The sequence below is a fragment of the Elgaria multicarinata genome, chromosome 4, assembly GCF_023053635.1.
Source record: "Elgaria multicarinata webbii isolate HBS135686 ecotype San Diego chromosome 4, rElgMul1.1.pri, whole genome shotgun sequence".
Taxonomy (NCBI): Eukaryota; Metazoa; Chordata; class Lepidosauria; order Squamata; family Anguidae; genus Elgaria; species Elgaria multicarinata.
Window position 1 is genome coordinate 138,511,533 of NC_086174.1, and position 21,432 is coordinate 138,532,964.

Genomic DNA, 21,432 nt, shown 5'->3' on the forward strand with positions numbered 1-21,432 from the left:
TTCAGGAAGAGGGACAAATGGGAATGAAATAAAATTAAGTATGATAAGAACCATTGCTGGGGACATCATGATCATCCATGGTTGTGCGCGCGCGCACACACCCACCCCACGTGCACACAGTGGCTTTGCAAGAGGTGGTTAATGCACAACTTTGTGCAAAAACAGCTTTAAAAATGGCAAAGGAGGAAAAAAGAATCCAGTCAGTGCCCAATTCTATTTTTCTGTCTGAACATGCATAGGGTTGCACCTTGAATGCAGCAAGAGGGGCTGGGATAGGCTGGGAAGGAGAACAGTGAGAGACGTTTGACTAGTCAGGGCAAAATTTTTAGGACTTCACTAAGGTTATAAATTCCCAAGCAAAACCAACATAAAAATAAATGGGAGTGCTAATCAGTGGCTAACCTGGGATGAGGCATTCTTTTTATCAGGAAGTAGTTTGGATGCAGAATGGGCCGACAGATATGAACCCGGACTCCTCGCCCGCCTCTCCTGCAGTATTTCTTTCTGGCTCTTCTCTGAGTAAAAGGATCTGCACTTGCTGAAATGCCCTTTGCATTAGCATTTAACAAGGAGAGAGATACTTAAACCTATCAAAATTCTGATACTGCGAGAACACGATGGAGATTTATTTTCCATTCACTTGCGACGCAATGGGAGCTGAAGCCGCACAGCGTGCCTTTGCTGTAGTCTAGATAAAGGAGAAGCGGACGCCTCTACTAAATTGCAGGAGAGGATGTAATGGAGGCACAAAGGGAATTGGAAAGAGAGGAGGGAATGCTCTCTGCTCTCGGATCTGCCCAGGAAAGATGTCCCACCTTCACTGGACTAAACTAAGGAATCTGTTCAGATAATCTTGAGGACAACCCAGTAATTCTGACTTCTGGGCACCGTTGCCACCTTTGATAATATAGCACGACAGCGGACAGTTCTGCAGTCCTCCCTTTGTGTGTGATTTCCACTGAAAATGGTGCCCTAAAATGGCATCTTAGTAAAAAAATCTGTCCAGAGGGTTTTATAAGATCTTTCCTAAGCTACAGAGATAACTATTTAATTATATATTATTGTATTATCATAATGGTTAAAAAACATGTAAAAGCGTTCCACATACTGCTTCCTGTGTTTATACTTTTCACTTACAGGCGGTGAGGCTGAGTCTATTCCATGAAGAAAATGATCACTTGGAAGGGCTTCTCTCTGCTTGGGAGGCGGGGGGCCCTGAGAATTCAATTGGAACTGTCTCTAAGGGCTGCTTCACGCTTGTGTTAACAGTCTGTCCGCTGTGCATCTAGCAGCAAATGCACAGACAGAGATGTGATCAGCTGTCACCCTGGCATGCATCCACCTTATGTTTAGCAGACCTGCATTTCAGTGACAAACGTTACGCCGTTCACGACTTAGACACATAAGTAAATAAAGCTGGGAATTTATCTGGCCTGTGAAGTGCAAAGTTGCTCACAAAGAAGAAAAAAGTCCAAATTAGAAACCTTATATAGGAGATTGTTAGGAAGTTGATTCTAGAGTGGCTCACAATGGAGGAAAGGTGAAGCCATTTTCGTTGATTTTCTCTGCAACTCCCTGCCCCATCTCCCACAATGCATTGGGGGATCTCTCAGCCCTTGGGAGATGCTTTTCAGGGGCTGCAGGGAGAAGGAGGTGTGGCGTTACACCCCACAAGTCAGTTCCCTAATGCTTGTCTAGCATTTGTAAGTCTGGTGTGTTTAGAATGTTGACCTGAGTGGGTGGAGTTAGAATGTCTTGAGAGGGGGAGGAGTGATATAAAAGGGAAGGACTGGGGAGATTGTGAGCTCTCTGTATGTTAGCTCTTGGTGCGTAGAGTACTTGGGTTCTGGAGAATTTGAGGTTCAGCATAGAGCAGTGGTTCCCAAACTTTTTCAGGTCACTGCCCCCTTGGTTCCACAAACTCATGCCCAGCACCTCCCTACTCTACACTATAAAAATTCATTATTCAGAATAGCGGTTTTCAATGACCCAACGAGGAAGATAACAATAAAATTCAAAACAGTAACAATTAATTGAATACTTTATTCAAATTCCAATTGGTGTGCCTACCACGCTGGCTGCAAACAGAGGCGTTCACTCTCTTTTCCCTCCCTCGGCAAGCCTGGGGCGGGTGCTTCATGTTTAGAGGGGATTCTAGGAGTTGAAGGACTTTTTTCTGTCTAAACATGCATAAAATTGTGCCTTTAACTTATCATGTCACACTAGCATGAATACAGGAATCAAATAGGATTTCCTTCTTCAGTGGAACACACTTACTTAGGAGTAAGCAGCATTTTGTTACAGGAAAGGATAATATATTTTAATTAAAATTTTAAAATAATTATCTGCCACCTGGTACAGAGTTTTCCTATGGAAAACTTGGTTGGGACTGAAGTAGAGGGGCACTAATTTTACTGTACTTATTGTCTTTAAATATGTTACCTTGCTATTCTATTTCTACAATTCATTTTCTCCTGTCTTTTCTTCACCCTCTCTTCGTTTTCAGGCTGAATCCTATGCACATTTACCTCAGAGTAAGTTCTATTGATCTCAGTGGGGCTTACTTCTGAGTAGACATACTTAGGATTGTGTTGCGGCTCTGTTTTCATGGTGACACAAGATACACACATACCATGTTTACCAAAAGAACGCTTGAAAAAAGGGGGTTGGACACCCTGAAATAAGCAAGGGTAGATAGGAATTGTTTCAGCAAGCATTCTGGGAAAAAGTGCTGCTGAATCTTCTTTAGCCAGGAAGGACCTGGGGAATTGCAATTCTCTCTCCCTCCCACTTTTCTTTTCTCTCCCAATCCTGTTGTAGTCCAGATTTTTTGGGGGGTGGGAGCACACACACAGACACACAGCATCTCTCTCTCTCTCTCTCCAACCCCCCTCCCCCCAAGCCTCACAATAGTTGCCAGGCTGATTACGACAGGAGGGCAGCAGCTCAGAAGGGAGATGGCCCCAATCTGCAACTCCTGATGGGGGAAGGGAGCCTGGTGATGCCTTGCAGCAGCACAAGCGGTCCTGCTCCCCACCCAGCTGGCTGGACACTGTTCTTGGCAGTGGCTCTGCCGCCTGCCGTACTCCATGTGCTCCTTCCTCTCCGCCACACGGCTGCTGCTTCCGCCTTGTGCAGCAACTATCACGAGAGGTCTGCAGGGCAGCTTGTAGGAGGGAGCAGCTCTGGCCGAGAGAGAGAGAGAGAGAGAGAGAGAGAGAGAGAGAGCAGGCGGTGGTGGCTCCAGCAGGAAAGAAGCCCTGGGCCCTCCTAGGCAGGAGAAGAGTGGGCAGAGCAGCTGAATTCGCCGCTGTTTCCTGCTCTGCTGCCTCCTGTGGGCGCTTCCCCCACCCCCTACTTCTGGTGGGGCCGCTGTGGGCTTGAGATAGGAGGAGAGAGCGGCTGCGTGAGTGAGAAAGTCCTTCCTGAGCAGGAGCGGTGTGGGGAGAGCAGCTGAATTTGCTGCTCTTTCCTGCTCGGTCCCTGGGTTTTAGGACCTTCTGGAGAGACCACCTTGAGCGCCCCCCTGCCGCCCCTTTGCCTGTTAGCGCCCCCTGCCAGCACCCCCCTGCCGCCCCTTTGCCTCTTAACGCCCCCCTGCTGCCCCTTTGCCTCTTAATGCCCCCCTATGCAATCCCACCGCCCCCAAGGGGGCAATACCGCCCACTTTGGGAACCACTGGCGTAGAGAGTGGTGTCTTTTGAGGGTGGTGTGCTGATAGTCAGTTGGTGTATATTAATCCATACTGATAATAAAGAAAGTTCAAAAGTGAATGTGTGAGAGAAAGGAAAACGTGTATGAGAAGAGTGAAAGGATTGGATGAGAGGTTTTAAAAAGTTTTTTTTTGAAATGTTTTATTATGAAACAAAGCTTGTGAACTTCTAAAATAAAATTTTAATCAGTTTGTTTTAACTACCACAAAAATCCCACGTGTCTGTTTGGCATTTATCATCTGCAGTTATTTACATTTAACACCCACTCTGACAATAATTCACCTCAGTACATATGATTCACAGCACTTGAATTTATTACTGAAATCCTTCCAATGTAACCCCTTTCTCCACATAGTTTGGAGAAAGGCGGTGGTTGTCCCTCGCCTCAGGCTCCTCAAGTGGTGGGGCTTAGCTTGAGCAGGGAGTGTCCGCGGCCAGGCCTGTTGTTCAGAGCCTGTGTTGTGGCGGGAGGAAATGGGAGTGTCCTGTGAGTGGCGTTCCAAGCCAGGATTTAATTATTTTTGGGCTTGTTATTAATAATGTGCTGTGCAACAAGCAATGCTCTCTCCTGAAATGGGGTGCCCTGACCCTCAGTGGAAGGATGAGCATTGTTAGCCATTGGACCTTTCAGACCACGAATCCCTCAAAACAAAACTTTGGTAAAAATGTGGGAGCCTGCCTTATGAGGTAGGTGAGGGTATCCAGCATGCTCTGACGAAGCTGTGCAGAAAGACTCCGCTGGACCAAAAAGATAAAAACCAACAAAAGGTGTGTTTTTGCTCGTTTCTAGGCTCTCTTCGCGTTGTCATCCATGTTGCGACACTTTCCATACGCCCAGCAGCGGTTCCTCAAGCTCGGAGGCCTTCAGGTGCTTAGAAACCTCTGTTCGGAGAAAGGGATGGAGACATTACACATCCGCGTTGTGACGCTCCTCTACGATTTAATAGTAGAAAAGGTAAGAGGGATTTCTGCTGCACAAACCTCAGAACAGGCCTGAATGCCCAGGAAGGGTGCAGGGTTACTTCAGACATCCAGGCCCTCCTTTTGGCAGGGGGAGGACCTCGTTCTTATCCCTAGCAGAACAAAGGAAGGGAGGTGTCCTCGGCGCCGTTCTAATTTCTTGCAACAGCTCATGAGATGCTTCGGTCCAAGGCAAAGCTTTTAATTATATTTTTGAAATTATTTGTATACAAAATTAATAAACACAATGAAATGAATTTAATAAATACAATATAATCCATCTTGTCAGATATTAGTTAGTCATTTTCACAAGTGAATTTCATCTGCAAGGACTAGAAAACGAGGCAGTGGCCTTCACTATCGGACGGTTTGTACCGAGTGCAAAGCCTGTAGGCCCTACAGCAGGAGTGCAGAACCTCGCTCAGCCCAAGGGCCGAATTCCATTTCGTAGAAGCTCTTGGGGCCCCGTATTCCAGTAGTGGGTGGGGCCAAAGGCAAACAGGGCGGGGCCAAAATACCAGCATATTTTAGTGTAAAGAAGTTAAGCCTAAGAAGAGGCATTTCAACCTTTTCTGTGTTTGGAGAAAACGAGATGTGGCCTTCTGGGGAAACACTGGGGGACTGGATTTAGCCCCTGGGCCTGAGGTTCTGTACCCCTCTAGGGGGCAGCGTAGGGTGGCTGAACTTGCTATGTTGACTCATCTGTGTGTGTTTGTTTGTTTTTCTAAATAAGTTTCATACTTGTGCAGACCTTGGGGTTCCCTGGAGTGTGGTCATACCGTCCTCTTGTTCCTCAGTGGCTCAGCATGGGCTCGCTTGCTGTTGGCACTCATCACCTGAGTTTGCTATTAGAGGGAGTGATTTAGAACATTCGAAGCGTTCACACAATCCTTATAATAAGCTTGTAAGTCAGGTCAGGATCATTATCCCCATGTTGCAGATGGGAAGCTGAGAGAGGGTGGCTTTCCTAACGCCACTTAGTTAATTCATAGCAAAGACTAGGGTGACCATATGACAAGGAGGACAGGGCTCTTGTATCTTTAACAGTTGTGTAGAAAAGGGATTTTCAGCCGGTGTCATTTGTATGCATGCAGCACCTGGTGAAATGCCCTCTTCATCGCAATAGTTAAATCTGCAGGTGCCCTCCTCTCTTTTGTATCTGGTCAAGAGGGCAGGACTTCTGCAGCTTTAACTGTTATGATGAAGACAAAATTTTACCAGGTGCTGCATGCATTCAAATGACACCTGCTGAAATTCCCTTTCCTATACAACTTTAAAGATACAGGAGCCCTGTCCTCCTTGTCATATGGTCACCCTAGCAAAAAGTTTCCAAGCATGGACTTCAAGTGCTCACTTTGTCTCTTAGCCACTGCTACACTCGCTCCTACTTGCTTGCACACGTTTTTCCTGCGTCTGCTCTGGTAAAGATAATTATTTAGCCCTGCAGTGATGACTCATTGTTCCACATATTCTCTTAAGAAGGAACACTTCACAAAAGTCATGGGTGGCTGCATTTGGCATGCTGCCCTGCATCAAGTCAACAAATTAGAGGCTGTCCCCAGAATGCATTATTCTTTTTATAGAGTACTTTTTCCTAAGCTTAGTGTGACATTTTCATACACACACATCCATTCATTCCAGTGCATTGTTGACAACCACCAGCTGGAAGTTCCATGTCATTGTTAAGTTGAACGAAGGGGGTGGCAGCATCTTCCGGTGCAGCAGTGTCAGCCTGTGCCCTACAAAGTGTAAACTCACTGTGGATGAGCCTGGGTATGGCTGACTTCTGGTGACATCACTGGCTCATTTCTCTGCTTCACTCGGCTTTTCTTTGAAAAGGATTCCTAGACGTAGTGCAGGGGTGAGGACCCTGTGGCCCTCCGTCTCCCATCTGCCCTAGCTAGCATTGACAGTGTTTGAGGATGATGGTGTTGTCCCTCAAGCAGGGATTTAAAGACCCACTTCCCCGGTGCATTAATAGCCAATCAAACACACAAGGCTGGAGAATACACTTCCCAACCAGAGAGCACCCCTATACTGCAGTATCGGAAGTAAATGGATTAAGTGTATTCTCCAGCCTCGCGGGCCTTTAAATCCCTGGTTAAGGGACAACAATGGGAGTTGTAATCCCAAAACCTCTGGAGGGCTACAGGCTGCTCACTCCTTGGTAGAGTTGCTGGGTCTTGCAGTGGGTGTGCTTTTGGGTGCCTCTGAGTGGGTGTATTTTTGCCACACATTGAGCCGCTGTCAAAGCTTCTGGGTCTGAATAGCCATCTGTTTCTGAAGAATGCTGGCTTGTGGTTCTGCTTATCCTTTGGATTAGGCGTCAAGTTCATTATCTAGTGCGTTGTTCCCTCTCACCAAGAATGGCCGCGTGGGCAACTCTGGATTGCTTCTCCTCAAGGAACAAGTTAACGGATAACATCTCTGCTAAGTATTAAGTGTTGTCGGAGGTGCAGAGGGAGCATGGCATGTTCGCAGTGCACATCCCACTATAATTTGGCTGATTTGACTAGACTTTGCTCCTCACAACCCATAGAAACGATCTTCCTTAATTATAATATAGTCGTAAGGAGATTCTTGTGATTAGGATCTAATTAATGAAGCACATATATAGCAATTAACACAGGAGGCTGCCAAGTAAAGCAAAGGAATGAGTTTGGGTTTTTAAAAATAAAATAAAAAAGAATACTGCCCCCCCATTGTGTTCTGTATCTGGCAGCAATGTGCTGTAAGCAACCTTTTACTTCATAAGCTGATCCAGATGGCTGGCTTGCAGTGCCCACGTGGGAGTTCTGCTGATGGAGCTGAGCTTCTTGGCTGTGTCCAGATGATTATTTCTCTGGAACAAGAGGAGCAAATTCCCCCTTCACGACGACTGTGGCACTAGCCCTGGTCTAATGGGTGGGAGTGTATAATTGTACAATGTAATGGCAGGGGGAGGGGGCTTCCTGTGGAGGAACAGCCTGCTTCCTCTTTTCCCCCTAACACCTAATTGCTGCCACTTCCCCAATCCCACGGAAACAATGGAATGATGAACCCAATGAGCCTGGGTTGCAAACGGCTTCTGGTCCAGTTAATTCCAGCCCTCAGAGAAACTTGCCCTTTTTTAAAAGGGCCATATTTAATACACATTTGCATAAGCACCTGTCCTTCAGTGTAATTTTTTTAAGTCCCCAGGAGTGCTCTGGGCATTGAGGGGCCGGTTGAATTACTTGGGCCTCCACCGACAGGCACACAGCTAGCCATGCAACAATGCGAGCCACGCTACTTTTGAGGTTTGTTTTGGCTTTTCCAGGGAACAACCCGAAGCACTGTGAAAATGTGCAAAAGCAGTTTGAATAAAAACCATCACAAGACCAGCAGACAGGCAAACACCCCCCACTCCCAGATGCACACACCCAAGCAAACGTGTTGTTGTTGTTGTTTCACTATGGGCAATGACAGCTCTACAGAAAAGTCTCAGAAAAATCTAAAACCAGCCCTTTTGTTCCCAGTTTGGAGGGCTGAGATCCTGTGGAGTTTCCCTTGTGAGTAAGCTCCGCTGAGCACAATGGGAGTTATTTATTAGTAGACATACATAGGATTGTTCCTATATGTGTAGCTATTTACTTTTGAGGGAACACGGGAACAAGATGCAAATGACCTGAGGGTGGATGAAATTCTGCACAGAAATTCCAGCCGGGAAAGCTTTTTCCTTTCAAAAAATCAGTTTTGGCTTGAGAAATTTCAACTTGATTTCTTCTTTCTTGCCTTTATGCAGCAACTAAAATTGAAATGTGACTTTTAATATTGTATGTGAACCACTCGGAGATTTTTTTAATGTTAAGCTGTGTACAAATATTAATAATAAATAAATAAAATATTTGAGTCCCTTTGTATGTTTTCTGAATCTTTCGGGAAATATACCAGTGAGACCCCTTCTTCATTCCTTCTATACGTCATTTGCATGTGTTTCATAGAGATTATATGATAATGTATGTATGGAATTAGAGGCTATAAACTACAGCTATGGGTGTGTGTGTGGGAAATATCGGTTGTTAACCTTGCACTAACCTTTTTCAAGATATTCTGCAAGGAATGGTTGTAAATGGGCTTTGAGCATGTTGCGCGTGTTCCTCGCCCCAATGTCGTCTGCATCCCCCCTGGTGCACTCATAGTGTTTTCTTTTTTAGAGGAATCACTTTTGCTTTAGTCATTCATGATTTTGATTACCTCCCCAGGGAGTCCAAAGAGCATTAAATGCAGGAGTCTGTAATCTGTTTAAAAAAGAATCTCTGTTCCCTAAGTTCTGTTACACTGGTGATTCCAAAGCAATCAACTGCAGTAACTTCAGTGGTTGACAGTTTTCAGATATTTAAGCAAACTCCCAGAAAGGGGAGGAAGGACAATTCTAACCTTTTCTGGTAACGTCAGGAAATAAAGCAATGGCATTAAATGACAGCAGGATAGATTTAGGTTGTACTTTGTTAAAAAAAAAAAAAAGGACCTTTGCTATTACTGTAATCCTCAAGGCATTTTGAATAATCCCTTCTTCCATTGTGCTTGTGATAGTGAAGCCACTTCATGCTCCTGTCAACACTGCATACTCACTCATACATTATTCTCTCTCTCTCTCTCTCTCTCTCTCTGGGCATTACTAGTTGCTTCACTAATATCCAGGCATTCCTTAAGTAGAGTTACTCTCCTCTGATTTTTCAGTGGGATTGCTCAGACCAACTCCTACTGCCCTCTCAAAGCTGTCTCCTTGAAGACTGCTGGTTGGGGAATTCCTATACAAGGCAAACTGATGACGCATAAGGCTTCACTTAGGCTGAGATAGGAGGATGAGTAGTAATGCTGCCATTCCTTTGTATTCCAAGAATCAGTACTTGGCAAATGATGCTTTACTGAACACTGGTGGGTGGAGGGCCTCTCCCTCCCTAACCAGACAATGTTTAGTGTACAAAGGCTGTGGGTGGGGTCAGAAAACAGTTGTCCCCCATGACACGCAGATACATGATTGATGTATTCAATTTGTGGTGTGGGTGTGGGAGGTTTGGAGGTTATTAACTTCCCATAGAGAGCCAATGTGGTGTAGTGGTTAGAGTGTTGGACTGAGAGTCGGGAGATCTGGGTTCTAGTCCCCACTTGGCCATGGAAACCCGCTGGGTGACTTTGGGCCAGTCACAGACTCTCAGCCCAACCTACCTCACAGGGTTGTTGTTGTGAGGATAACATGGAGGGGAGGAGGATTATGTATGCCGCCTTGGGTTCCTTGGAGGAAAAAGGGTGGGATATAAATGCAGTAATAAATAAATAAATAAATTCTGCATTCTTTAAGAATTCTTGGGTGAATGCCATCTAGTCCTGCTTACTTGTTACTCTTCGGTTCTTCAACAACTTTTCAACTTTTGGCACCCTAATTGTCATATCTCTGATGCCCTCAGTGGTACCATCAGGGGAGGCTTTGGGGGCAGAAGTCCAGGACCTCTTCAGCAGAATGAGCAGGAGGGCCCACAAGTGCAGCAGGGCTGATTTACCACATTTTGAAGTAAGTGAAGTAATGCAGATGGCCATCTAAAGAGGAGGGCCCTGTAAGACCAACAAGTCCAGGATGTAAAATCACCTAACTGCATCACGCTGCTTGCAAACAGTGTGATGGTTCAGGTGCGTGTCTACTAACAGCTTCAGCAGTGAAAGCTAATACAGTTAATTAATATCACTTCTATTTGGCCTTTCCCCAGTCTTTCTTTTACTCTTTGCTCATCGAATACTATTTCTGCATGACTTCTTGCTTCTGGATGCCCCCCTGTCTCCTCAGTGATTGGTTTTTATATCTTGAGCAATCTGTTCTCAGCTTGTTTCTATTGTCAATTTGCATATGGTTTTCACAGTATTTCCCCCTGCATCCTATTCATTTGGGCAAGGCATCTGTTCTAAATAAAGCGTTACCTTTTAAAGCAGGGATGTAGAAACTCAGGATTGGTGCTCTTGGGATCCCACTCTGGCCTTTCCCCAGATGGCCACGCATCTTCCCATGGCCCACCCTCTTTTAAGAACATAAGAAGTGCCCTGATGCTGGATCAGACCAAGGGTCCATCTTGTCTATAAGAACATAAGGAGTGTCCTGCTGGATCAGACCAAAGGTCCATCTAGTCCAGAACTCTGTTCACACAGTGGCCAACCAGCCATCGGCCAGGGACCAACAAGGCAGGACATGGTGCAACAGCACCCTCCCACACATGTTCCCCAGCAACTGGTACACACAGGCTTACTGCCTCGAATACTGGAGATAGGTCACAACCATCAGGGCTTTCCCTGCAGCCACCAATCATTGGGTGGCTTCTAGCTTTTGTGCAACCTTCTGAAAGGTTGAAATGCCTCTTCGAAGGCTCCATAAAATAGGCTGGTAGTTTTGGTATTTGGCTCCGCCCCTTTTGCCTTTGGGCCCGCCTACCACTGGAATTCAGGCCTCTAGAGCTTCTCCAAATGAATTTGACTCTCAGGGGGAAAGAGGTTCAACACCTCCATTTTAAGACCTCTTTGATGATGCTGGTTTAGCCACGATGGCATCCGTTTGGAAATGTCTGTGTCCTCCTCCATTCTGTAATATCCACACCCACCAGCAGAAAATGATTTCTCCAGGCCAACAGGCCATTGGAACAAGTCAGGGAGACCCTCTTTTGCATACTCATAGAATCATAGAATAGCAGAGTTGGAAGGGGCCTTTAAGGCCATTGAGTCCAACCCCCTGCTCAATGCAGGAATCCACCTTAAAGCATCCCTGACAGATGGTTGTCCAGCTGCCTCTTTTTTATTTATTTATTTAAATTTTTTATTTTCAAAACACAAAATAAACATCTTACAGAAAAGAAACAACAACACAACATACTACATACATTTTGAATAAATGTTGAATACATATATAAGATAAATATTAACTATAACCTATCCTATCATTACATATATAATCATTCCTAACATATAAGTGCACCCTCCACCTCGGGATCTATTCCTGCTTCCAAAATCTCATACTTTCTTCCGCTGGCGGTTTCCCACTTCCCTTAGTAAACACAAATATTAGGAACTGTTTCCAGATTCCTTCAAACTCATTTATTTTAGTTATGCCTTTCCTCCACTTAATATTACAAGTCAATTTATCATTAATAGCTATATCCCAAACTTCTCTATACCACTCTTCAATAGAATATTCCCCCTGAATCTTCCAGTTCCTAGCTATCATCAATCGTGCTGCAGTCAGCAAACTCGATATCAATTCTTTAATTTCTTTTCCACATTTTAAATCTTCAAATAGTGACAGTAATGCAATCTTTGGTGTTTGTTCTATTTTCATTCCCACTATTTCTTCAATTTCCAAAAACACCATCTTCCATAATCTTTGTACATATTTGCATTCCCACCACATATGTAAATACGTTCCTTTTTCCCCACAACCTCTCCAACAATTTGCTGAATGCTGATCATTTATCTTATTCAATCTAATCGGGGTTAGGTACCACCTCCACAAAATTTTGAAGTAATTCTCTTTTATTCTCACTGACATACTTCTCAACACTCTTTGTTTCCACAGTCCCTCCCAGCTCTGTCGCCCTATTTGTACCTTCAAATCTGTCTCCCATACCATTTTCCCTGAGCTATCCCTTAACTCCTTTTCTAACAGTATTTTATATATTTCGCTCATTAACCCTTTTAAGACTATACTTCCTCCTTTCCCTTTTTCCTTATTTACTATTAACTCTTCAAACTTCGTCATTTCTCTACAAACTCTATTATCTTTAATCCACTTTTTATTCCATTGTTCTAATTGCCCATACTCTAACCAAAATAATTTTTTCTCCTTTAACAAATCTTCCATATCTTCTCTTGTGTTTATATCTCTTAACCAATCCTTTAATTTCAATTTATTTTTCTCTTTTAATATTTTGCTTAATCTACCCTTCAGTTCCTCTGGGAAATTCTTTAACATTATTACCGGTGTCCAGCTGTCTCTTGAAGGCCTCAAGTGTGGGAGAGCCCACAACCTCCCTAGGTAACTGGTTACATTGTCATACTGCTCTGACAGTCAGGAAGTTTTTCCTGATGTCCAGCCGGAATCTGACTTCCTGTAACTTGAGCCCGTTATTCCGTGTCCTGCACTCTGGGATGGTTGAGAAGAGATCCTGGCCCTCCTCTGTGTGACAACCTTTTAAGCTTAGGCTGATATACCAACTACGCCCTTATCTGGACAGAGATCGCCTAGCTACAGTTATCCATGCTCTGATAACCTCTCGTTTGGATTACTGCAATGTGTTACAATGAAAAACTTGAAACCAGGATGTCTTTGGTCTGTCAGTGAAAGCAAGTATAGATGTTTCAGTCTTCATATAATGTCATAGGAAAGCAGGCGTACTTGTACAAATAATAATTTCAGGGAACTTTTGTTGCAGCTGCTGCTCACGCATGACAATGATACTCAGACCCGTGAGATCACCCAGCAATACAGCCAAGTGAACTTGGTCCCCGCCATCGTTGAACAGGGCTGGTGCACCATCATTTCAAACCTCCTGCAGATGCCTGAGCATGACACCAGGGAAAAGGTTCTGAAGACAGTGCACGTGCTGCTCGCCTCCTGCAGGGACAGCTACACAGGGGATCATGACCTCGGCCACACGCTAAACCTACTTCGCCAAGAATATGAAGACTTGGCAGCAGAAGAGCAAAAGGAAGGGGACGAAGATGGCTATTTTAAGGAACTCCTTAGCTCTATAAATAGCATTGCCCAGCAGCTAAAGTGAAGGCTGCTGTAGCCTTGGAGAGATGTAAATGATTTCCTGGTAATCTGGAAAGAGTTACACCTAATAAAACCATCGAACAAACCTCTTAGCTTTGATCAGTTACTTGATGCGGTAAGTAATCCCCATATGCTCTTTTTGCAGTGACAGCTACCTTCATATTGGCAAATGGAGGCATGTTTTTATTCCTGCAACTTTTATTCCCCCACAAGCGTTGTGTAGAAAAAGATAGAATCCCTTACTCCCAACTCGTTTTTTTAAAAAATCCTTCCCCCTCCCCCCCCAAGAGAAATTGCATGTAAAAATAAGGCGGGTTTGAGCAAATCTACTGTCTTGTCTTAACTACTTTAAAAGAAATCATTTTTCAGCCATGGATATTAAGACATTGAGCATATCCTACTGCCTTATACGGAAAGGCAACTTCCCTCGAAAAAAGAGTTTCACTTAAAATAAAAGAGACTGTCTTTTTCAGTACCACTTTCAAGTTTTCTTGCATATTTTTGCAGCTTTTTTGATCCCTCTTGTTGCTGTTGTCGTCGATGACACAATCATTCCATCGCAAAAGCATTTTTGTCAGATCTATGCTAGTTTTCAGCTTCCGTCCAGAACTCGGAGCAAAGGGGACTGAACGGTATACTGCTTAGAAAGATACTGCTCCAGAAATGGTAACCTAGGTTCTCACCGCTTTTTGGGAACCCTGGGATTCCTCCAAATAAGATGAGTAATGGCAAATGAGCTTCCCAGAAAGACAGCATGTCTATTCTTGAATAGTCTCTGCCATGTGCAGCTGTGGGAGAGAGTCAGAGGGTTCCTAAGATGTGCTCTCAGTTCACGTGGGGAGGCCCAGCGGGTCTGGCCAGTGCTCTGCGTGAACAGGGTGAGCCTGCTGAACGTTCTGCAGAATCCACTCGTAACACAGAGCAACTCTTCGGCAGAGAAGTTAGTGCAGAAAATTTGAAAGCCTTATGCTGAAGCAGCCTTTCCCAATCTGGTGCCTTCCAAACGTTTTGGACTTCAACTCCCGTCTTCCCTAGCCAGCATTGCCAATTGTCGGGAATCCTGGGAGTGGTAGTCCAATACATCTGGAGTTTTGGGGAGGTTGTGCTAAACAATAGCTACGTTTGAAACCATTCGGCACCATTCAGGCACACCTTTTTCAACCAGGCACGGTGATGCAACAGAGCAGTCCGTCATGAATGTGGCGAAGGCTGTTCATGCCCAATGGGTGCTCAGCACAGTCTGCCTCCTTTGCTCTTACATTCCTTTCTCCCGTGATCTGGTTTGCTTATGTGCATGGCTGGTGACAGTTCTTTGTTTTATCTTGCATCTCCTTTGCTCTGCCCATTAACGTTGTGGTGACTTTCCTCCAAGGGTGTGCTCCAGGCCTCTATTTGTATGTGGCCTCAGCTTACCTTGTGGGACTTACTAAGCACTCAGTTGGTGGGTCTATGTGAATTGTTGCGTGAATGATAGCTTTGACTGCCGTGCCAGTTATAAAGCTTCATCCCACCTACACTATTGTTCTGGTTCTCCCCCGAATTATCCCATAATGTATGAAAGCTGTTGTTGTTGTTGAGCTCCATCACACCAGCCTCTGCGCCTCTGCCCTGCTCCGGTGCACGCCCCGGGAGGGCTGGACCTTCTCCAGGCTCCGCGGCACTCACTTGGGGGCTGGTGAGGGAGGGGGCTCTGCTCCTTGTCATCCTTCCGTGCCCTCAGTGGCCACTCGGAGTTCAAGAAGGATCGCACTTCCCGAGGGGCAAAATACATCGCCAAGAGGGGGGGGGGAAGAACCACGATCACAGCAGGACATAGTCAATGTCATCCGAGTTCTTCGCCGCAATAGCAGACTAAAAGGTGGGCGTCATGGGAGTCTTTTGCATGAAATTCACCATGAAAGCACACTGTCAGCCTGGTGTGATGGAGCTCATAGACTCCGACCCAGTGTGAATGTCAAAAACAACCTGCAGTTTGTTAACCATGGGCTGTTGGGAGCGAAGTGGATGGGAGCGAGCAAGTGGGCGGGTGGCCACCCACCCATTTCCACTGAGTTAAATAACCCAGGGATGCTCCGTTCCTGGATGATTTATTTGACAAACTGCTACAGCATGCGACAATGGCCAAATTTCAAGCTAAACTTCGCCTCTGGAGCATTCTGGAGCAGTTTGCTGCTGATTTTCGGTGTCAAATCTCCCCCAGCCCCAAAATACTGCCACCCATTTCGGGAGTGGTTGGGTCCACAGAAAGCATAGATTACCTGTTGTCCACCCCTGGTCTACAGGGTTGTTATGAGGCTACAATGTGAGAGCAGGGGGTGGGAATGTGAGGGAAACCATGTATGCCAGTCTTTGGAAGAAGGGCAGGATAATGATTAGAAAAATAGAATAAACTCCATTTATAGTTCTAGTTCCAAGACCTGTGCTGCCAAGTCAAGGTACAGACCACAGGACCAAAATAAATTTATACTCACGGAGATGAAACGGACAGCCTCTTTCTAAAAGTGAATGGATAGCACTTGGCTTTCTATCGATTGGGATATTTTAAGGCTAATAGCTAACAGCCCTTCCTTGCTGGACTTGGAAATATTTGTTACTTTTTGCAGATTCTACAGATTTGCTTCTTGCTATTAAGTTGCAGAAGTAATTATGCACATTGATTTTCCTTCTTGTGGCATTTTGGTTGTTTATCTTTAATCAGAGGGGGGAGAAATGAACGGATTTTACAGGAAATGTTCCCTGGAGAACAGCATGTGATTATTAGAAGCAGTAAAATACTAGAGCTTCGGAATACGTCAGAGTTTTGGCAGCATGCACAGGGCGCTGCTTAAAACAAAAGGCCGCACTCCCTCTGCTGTAAACGATTCCTTCCTATTCGAGCGTATTAACATAAAGCCTTCTCTTCCAGAGCAAGGTGAGGGAAGGAACACTGCTACTCATGTGTTGCACATTTCCAATTGAGCTGTCACTCAGTGTATTAAAATATGCACATGGAGGTTGCAGCAATGGTTACGTGGAGAATTTGTACCTGTAATTGGCTTTGAAAGGCAAGGAACATACAAACCATAAAAAGGAAAAGATTATCATTGCACTATTCACTCTAGGGGCGGGGAACATCTTTCTGCTGTGGGCTGCATACCAGCAGTGGATGGGGGCACCTCCTTCTCTTCCTTTCTCTCTCTCTCCCCTTCCCTGCTTGTCCCCTTCTTCTCCCCCCCCACCCCGATCAAAGCAAACTGCCAGAGGTCTGAAATGATTGCGGAGAGCTTTTAAAATTAGGCCATGGGCTGTAGATTGCCAAGCCCTGCTCTACTCAGCTGTTGGGAAACAATTCACACAACTGGGCAGCTGTTATTGCTGAACGTTGTTTGAATTCATATTTTACATTGCAACCGCCCGCTAATTCTGGAAATGGGGGGAAAAGTGGTGGTCTAGGTGAGCATGGGGTTGTGATGTCTTAGAATACAAGCAATCCTGCCCCATACCTTGGCAGACTTTTAATTACACTTAATAGATAATTCATTGTTCTCTGCCATCAATGTTTCAAGAGGATCACCATTGCTGGTACTTGCTAAGACTTCCAGTAGGTTCTTCTTCGTGGTCTCTGTGCATCACGCATATGGGGGCTCTGCGCCTGCGCGGGGCCAGCTTCGGAAACTTCTCTAGCTGAAAATCTTTTAGGCGGGAACCCCTCCCCCACCGTCCACTGAGCATGCTCAGGGGTTCCCGCCTAACTCCCCTCAGTTCTCTTCAACCGCCTGTAGGGTCTACAGCATTTGGAGACTTCTCTGTTTGTGGGAAAAGATGGCAACCCTCTCTGGATATCTGCCAGATGATCAAAGAGAGCTGGCAAATGTCTTTTACACGGAGGCCATGAGGCTGTCTCGCCAACAACTGAATACAGCGAGACACGCCACTGGCTGCGCTTCTAAAGCAATGGTAGCCTCCATTGCATTGAGACGACATGCGTGGCTTAGGTCCGCAGGACTATCTCAGGAAGCGCGCACCCGGATAGAGGACCTCCCTTTTGACGGGGAAGGTCTTTTCCACTCCTCCACGGGTGAGTCTATGGAGAGCATCCAAAAAGCCAAGAACACGGCTAAGAAAATGGGGATTGGTCAGCAACAACAACAGCTGCAGAGACCATTCCGCCAGAGGCGCTGGCCGAAAACGCAGCAGCAGTTCCAACCAAGGCAACAGCAATTCCAACTGCAAGACCGTCCCACTACGTACCAACCTCAGGGTCAGTACAGGAGACAGCAGTACCCAGGACGCTTCAAGCAAAACAAGAGCAAGCCTGATCCGAATCAAAGACGGCGTCTTTGACTGTCATATACCAAACAGCTTAACACCGAAGTTTGGTGACATCCTTGCCCCTTTTTTCCACAATTGGACCACTATTACAACGGATACATGGGTCCTTAACATCATCTCTCGGGGTTACAAAATAGAGTTCTCCACCCCCCCTCCCCTCGGAACCGCAAGGTTCTCACCACCTACAGACGCTCTGTTGCAAGAGACTACGTCTCTTTTAGAGAAGGGCGCCATAGAGCGATTACCAACTTGCGCACTAGGAGGCGGGTTCTACTCCCGCTACTTTACGGTTCCGAAACGGGATGGGGGGCTGAGACCTATTTTGGACCTCAGAGAGCTAAACAAGTTCATCAACCCTAAAAAATTCCGGATGAACTCTTTAGCAAGCATCCTACCCTTCCTCTCCCAAGGGGACTGGTTTACCTCTATTGACCTTAAAGATGCATACTTCCATGTATCAATTCATCCTGACCATCGCCAATTCCTCAGGTTCATAGTGGGGGAAGACATCTTCCAATTCAAAGTGCTTCCTTTTGGTCTTTCTACTGCTCCCCGAGTCTTCACAAAGTGTATGGCACCAGTTTGCGCCTTTCTGAGGACTCGAGGGGTAGAAATTTACCCCTACTTGGACAATTGGCTGATAGTGGCTAATACGGAGCAGGAAGCCGCCCGTAATACCCACCTCACCATCAACCTCATAGATTGATCAAATTTTCAACCAACCCAAAACAATCAAATTTTCAACCAACCCAAAACATTAAATTCCTTGGAGCAATTCTGGACTCAACTCGCTCCAGGGCTTTCCTGCTGGAGGACAGAGCCAATACGTTAATTAAGCTTGCACTTAAGCTCTTCCGCTCTAAAATCACCTCTGCCTTCTAGGTACAAAGGTTATTGGAGTTCATGGCAGCTACTGTCTACGTCGTCCCTTGGGCACGTCTGCACATGAGACCTCTACATTTATGGCTTCTGCGGGAGTACGACAACACATTGGATGCTCACCGAGTGAAATTGTCGCTCCCTACCAAAATAAAGGACACACTCCTTTGGTGGACGAATCTGCCCAATATCACACAGGGCTTAGATTTCAAACCCCCACTGTCATCTCAACATCTCATGACAGACGCATCCCTATTGGGCTGGGGAGCCCACTGCGGGGATCTAATCATACAAGAGCGTTGGAGTTCCCCCGACAAGACAAGACACATCAACGTTTTGGAGTTGATGGCTATCCAAAAAGCACTATATGCCTTTCAGCAGACCTTGTCGGGTCATGTAATCCAGATCCATACGGACAACATGGCTGCTGTCTGGCATATAAACAAGCAAGGTGGGACGCGGTCTATGGACCTGATCTCCCTCACTCTGGACATTTGGCATTGGGCAATTGCCCACGACATGACTTTGTCTGCCATTCATATCGCAGGCCAGGACAATATTCTGGCAGACGACCTCAGCCGCACCTTTGTGGATACCCACGAGTGGCGGATGAAAGACTCTGTGCTAGACATGATCTTCCAGGCATGGGGACAGCCTGTAATAGATTTATTCGCGTCACCAGAGAACGCCATCTGCAACCAATACTGCACGTGGGTGGGCCAAGGGGCAGCATCTCTAGGAGACGCTTTCGAGAGGACGTGGACAGGACAGCTCCTGTACCTGTTCCCCCCCCCCCCATACCACTCCTCTCAAGAGTCATTGTAAAGCTGCGCAGCGACAACGCCAACACCATCTTAGTAGCGCCTTGGTGGCCAAGGCAGCCGTGGTTCACTCCGCTACTCAAACTGTCCTCAACAGAGTTTTTCAATGCCACAACCTCATATCCAAGGGGAAGGGACTCATCTTCCATCCAGATGTCCAGTCCCTAAACCTAACAGAATGGAGGATAAGGCAACGTTAGACAACCAACCGCTGCCTACTGACGTATGGAACCTTATTCTAGCAGCTAGGAAATCAGCTACTAGAAGGTCATACGCAAAAAAATGGACAGCATTTTCTGCTTTTGCCCTCAGTAGAAACGAGAACCCGTTTTCAGCACCAATAGCAACAGTGCTTTCCTTTCTTTTTTCTTTATTTAAAAAAGGACTCAAGTTCTCGTCACTTAGAGTTTATTTAGCAGCTATCTCTGCCTCACATCATTGGATTCAGGGCTGTTTGGTCTTCACGCACCCTTTGACAAAACGGTTCATGAAGGGCATGAAAAACACCATCCCACCAGTTCGCTCCTTTGTCCCTCAATGGAGCCTCTCTGTGGTGCTCAAGGCACTATCTGCCAAGCCTTTTGAGCCTCCAGCAAGGACTGATTTGCGGCTACTAACTTTCAAGGTGGCATTCCTTGTTGCAGTCACATCTGCTAGGCGTGCTTCTGAACTAGCAGCACTTCGCATAGACTCACCATACACGGTGTTTCATGCTGACAAGGTGGTCCTTAGACCAGACCCAGCCTTTCTCCCAAAGGTCGTTTCTTCTTTCCACCTTGGGCAGGACATCACGCTCCCAAATTTTTTCCCTTCGCTGACGTCCCCTATTGAGTCTGCTTTACATACCCTGGACGTAAGACGGGCTCTTGCCTTCTACCAGTCCAGAACTGCCACCCTCCGGAGATCCCAAAGACTTTTTGTTTGTTATGGGGGCAAGCAAAAGGGACTTCAGGCATCTCCGCAGAGAATATCTGCTTGGGTAGTTCAGACTATTAAGCTAGCCTATGAACTCGCTGGCCTCCCGTTGGAGGGTAAGGTGCGTTCTCACTCCGCGAGAGGAGTAGCCACCTCTACAGCCTTTGAAAAGGGGATCACTCTACCAGACCTCTGTAAAGCGGCTACCTGGTCGACTCCACTGACTTTTGCCAGCCATTACCGTCTGGATGTCAGAGCGCGCAGAGACTGCGCTTTTGGGCGTGCCGTCTTATCGGCAATTCTGTGAGACTCATCCATCACCTGACACCACCCACCTCCGGTAAGTCAGCTTGTTATTCGCCCATATGTGTGATGCACAGAGACCACGAAGAAGAAAGACAGGTTGCTTACCTGTAACTGTAGTTCTTCGAGTGGTCATCTGTGCAGTCACACAACCCTCCCACCGTCCCCACTATGGTGTCATCAACATATTTGATCACCTGGTGGTTCTCCTCAGTGAGACTGTCTAGGCGGTTTCAGGAACTGGGGAGTTAGGCGGGAACCCCTGAGCATGCTCAGTGGACGGTGGGGGAGGGCTTCCCGCCTAAAAGATTTTCAGCTATAGAAGTTTCCGAAGCTGGCCCCGCGCAGGCGCAGAGCCCCCATATGAGTGACTGCACAGATGACCACGAAGAAGAACTACAGTTACAGGCAAGCAACCTGTCTTTCTCTGCACTACTCACAAATGCAACTGCAAAGCAGGAACCATTTTCTTAGGGCTTCACCACACAGAGGCTTTTTATCCTGTGATTTTATCAGAGCTTCTGCTTTCATATGCTTTGTGGGATTAAGATTGGCTCGTTACATGTGCTTCCTTCCCCCTTTATCTATATGTTTCCTTATATAGCCACTAGATGGTACTGTTAATAGCGCCACTTCCTCTTTACAAGGCCAAATTCAAACTGGATCTTTTTATTAACTCATTATTTCAGTTTCAAATTAAGCCGTGGAAATGGTCAGAAAACACAGGAGAGATACTGAAGGTTGACGGAGTACTGAA

At 46.0% G+C, this 21,432-nt stretch overlaps 1 protein-coding gene across 3 annotated transcripts in view; it reads left to right on the top strand.

Annotated features, from left to right (window-relative positions):
- The window catches only part of SIL1 (SIL1 nucleotide exchange factor), a 65,104-nt gene extending 51,573 nt beyond the window's left edge, over window positions 1–13,531 (top strand). For all 3 annotated transcript variants that reach the window (XM_063125266.1, XM_063125269.1, XM_063125268.1), the window contains 2 exons: window positions 4,504–4,668; window positions 13,103–13,531. In XM_063125266.1, the coding sequence (XP_062981336.1) occupies window positions 4,504–4,668; window positions 13,103–13,450 (513 nt within the window). In that variant the 3' untranslated portion in view covers window positions 13,451–13,531. The remainder of the gene's footprint in view (window positions 1–4,503; window positions 4,669–13,102) is intronic.
- The last annotated feature ends 7,901 nt before the right edge of the window (window positions 13,532–21,432 follow it).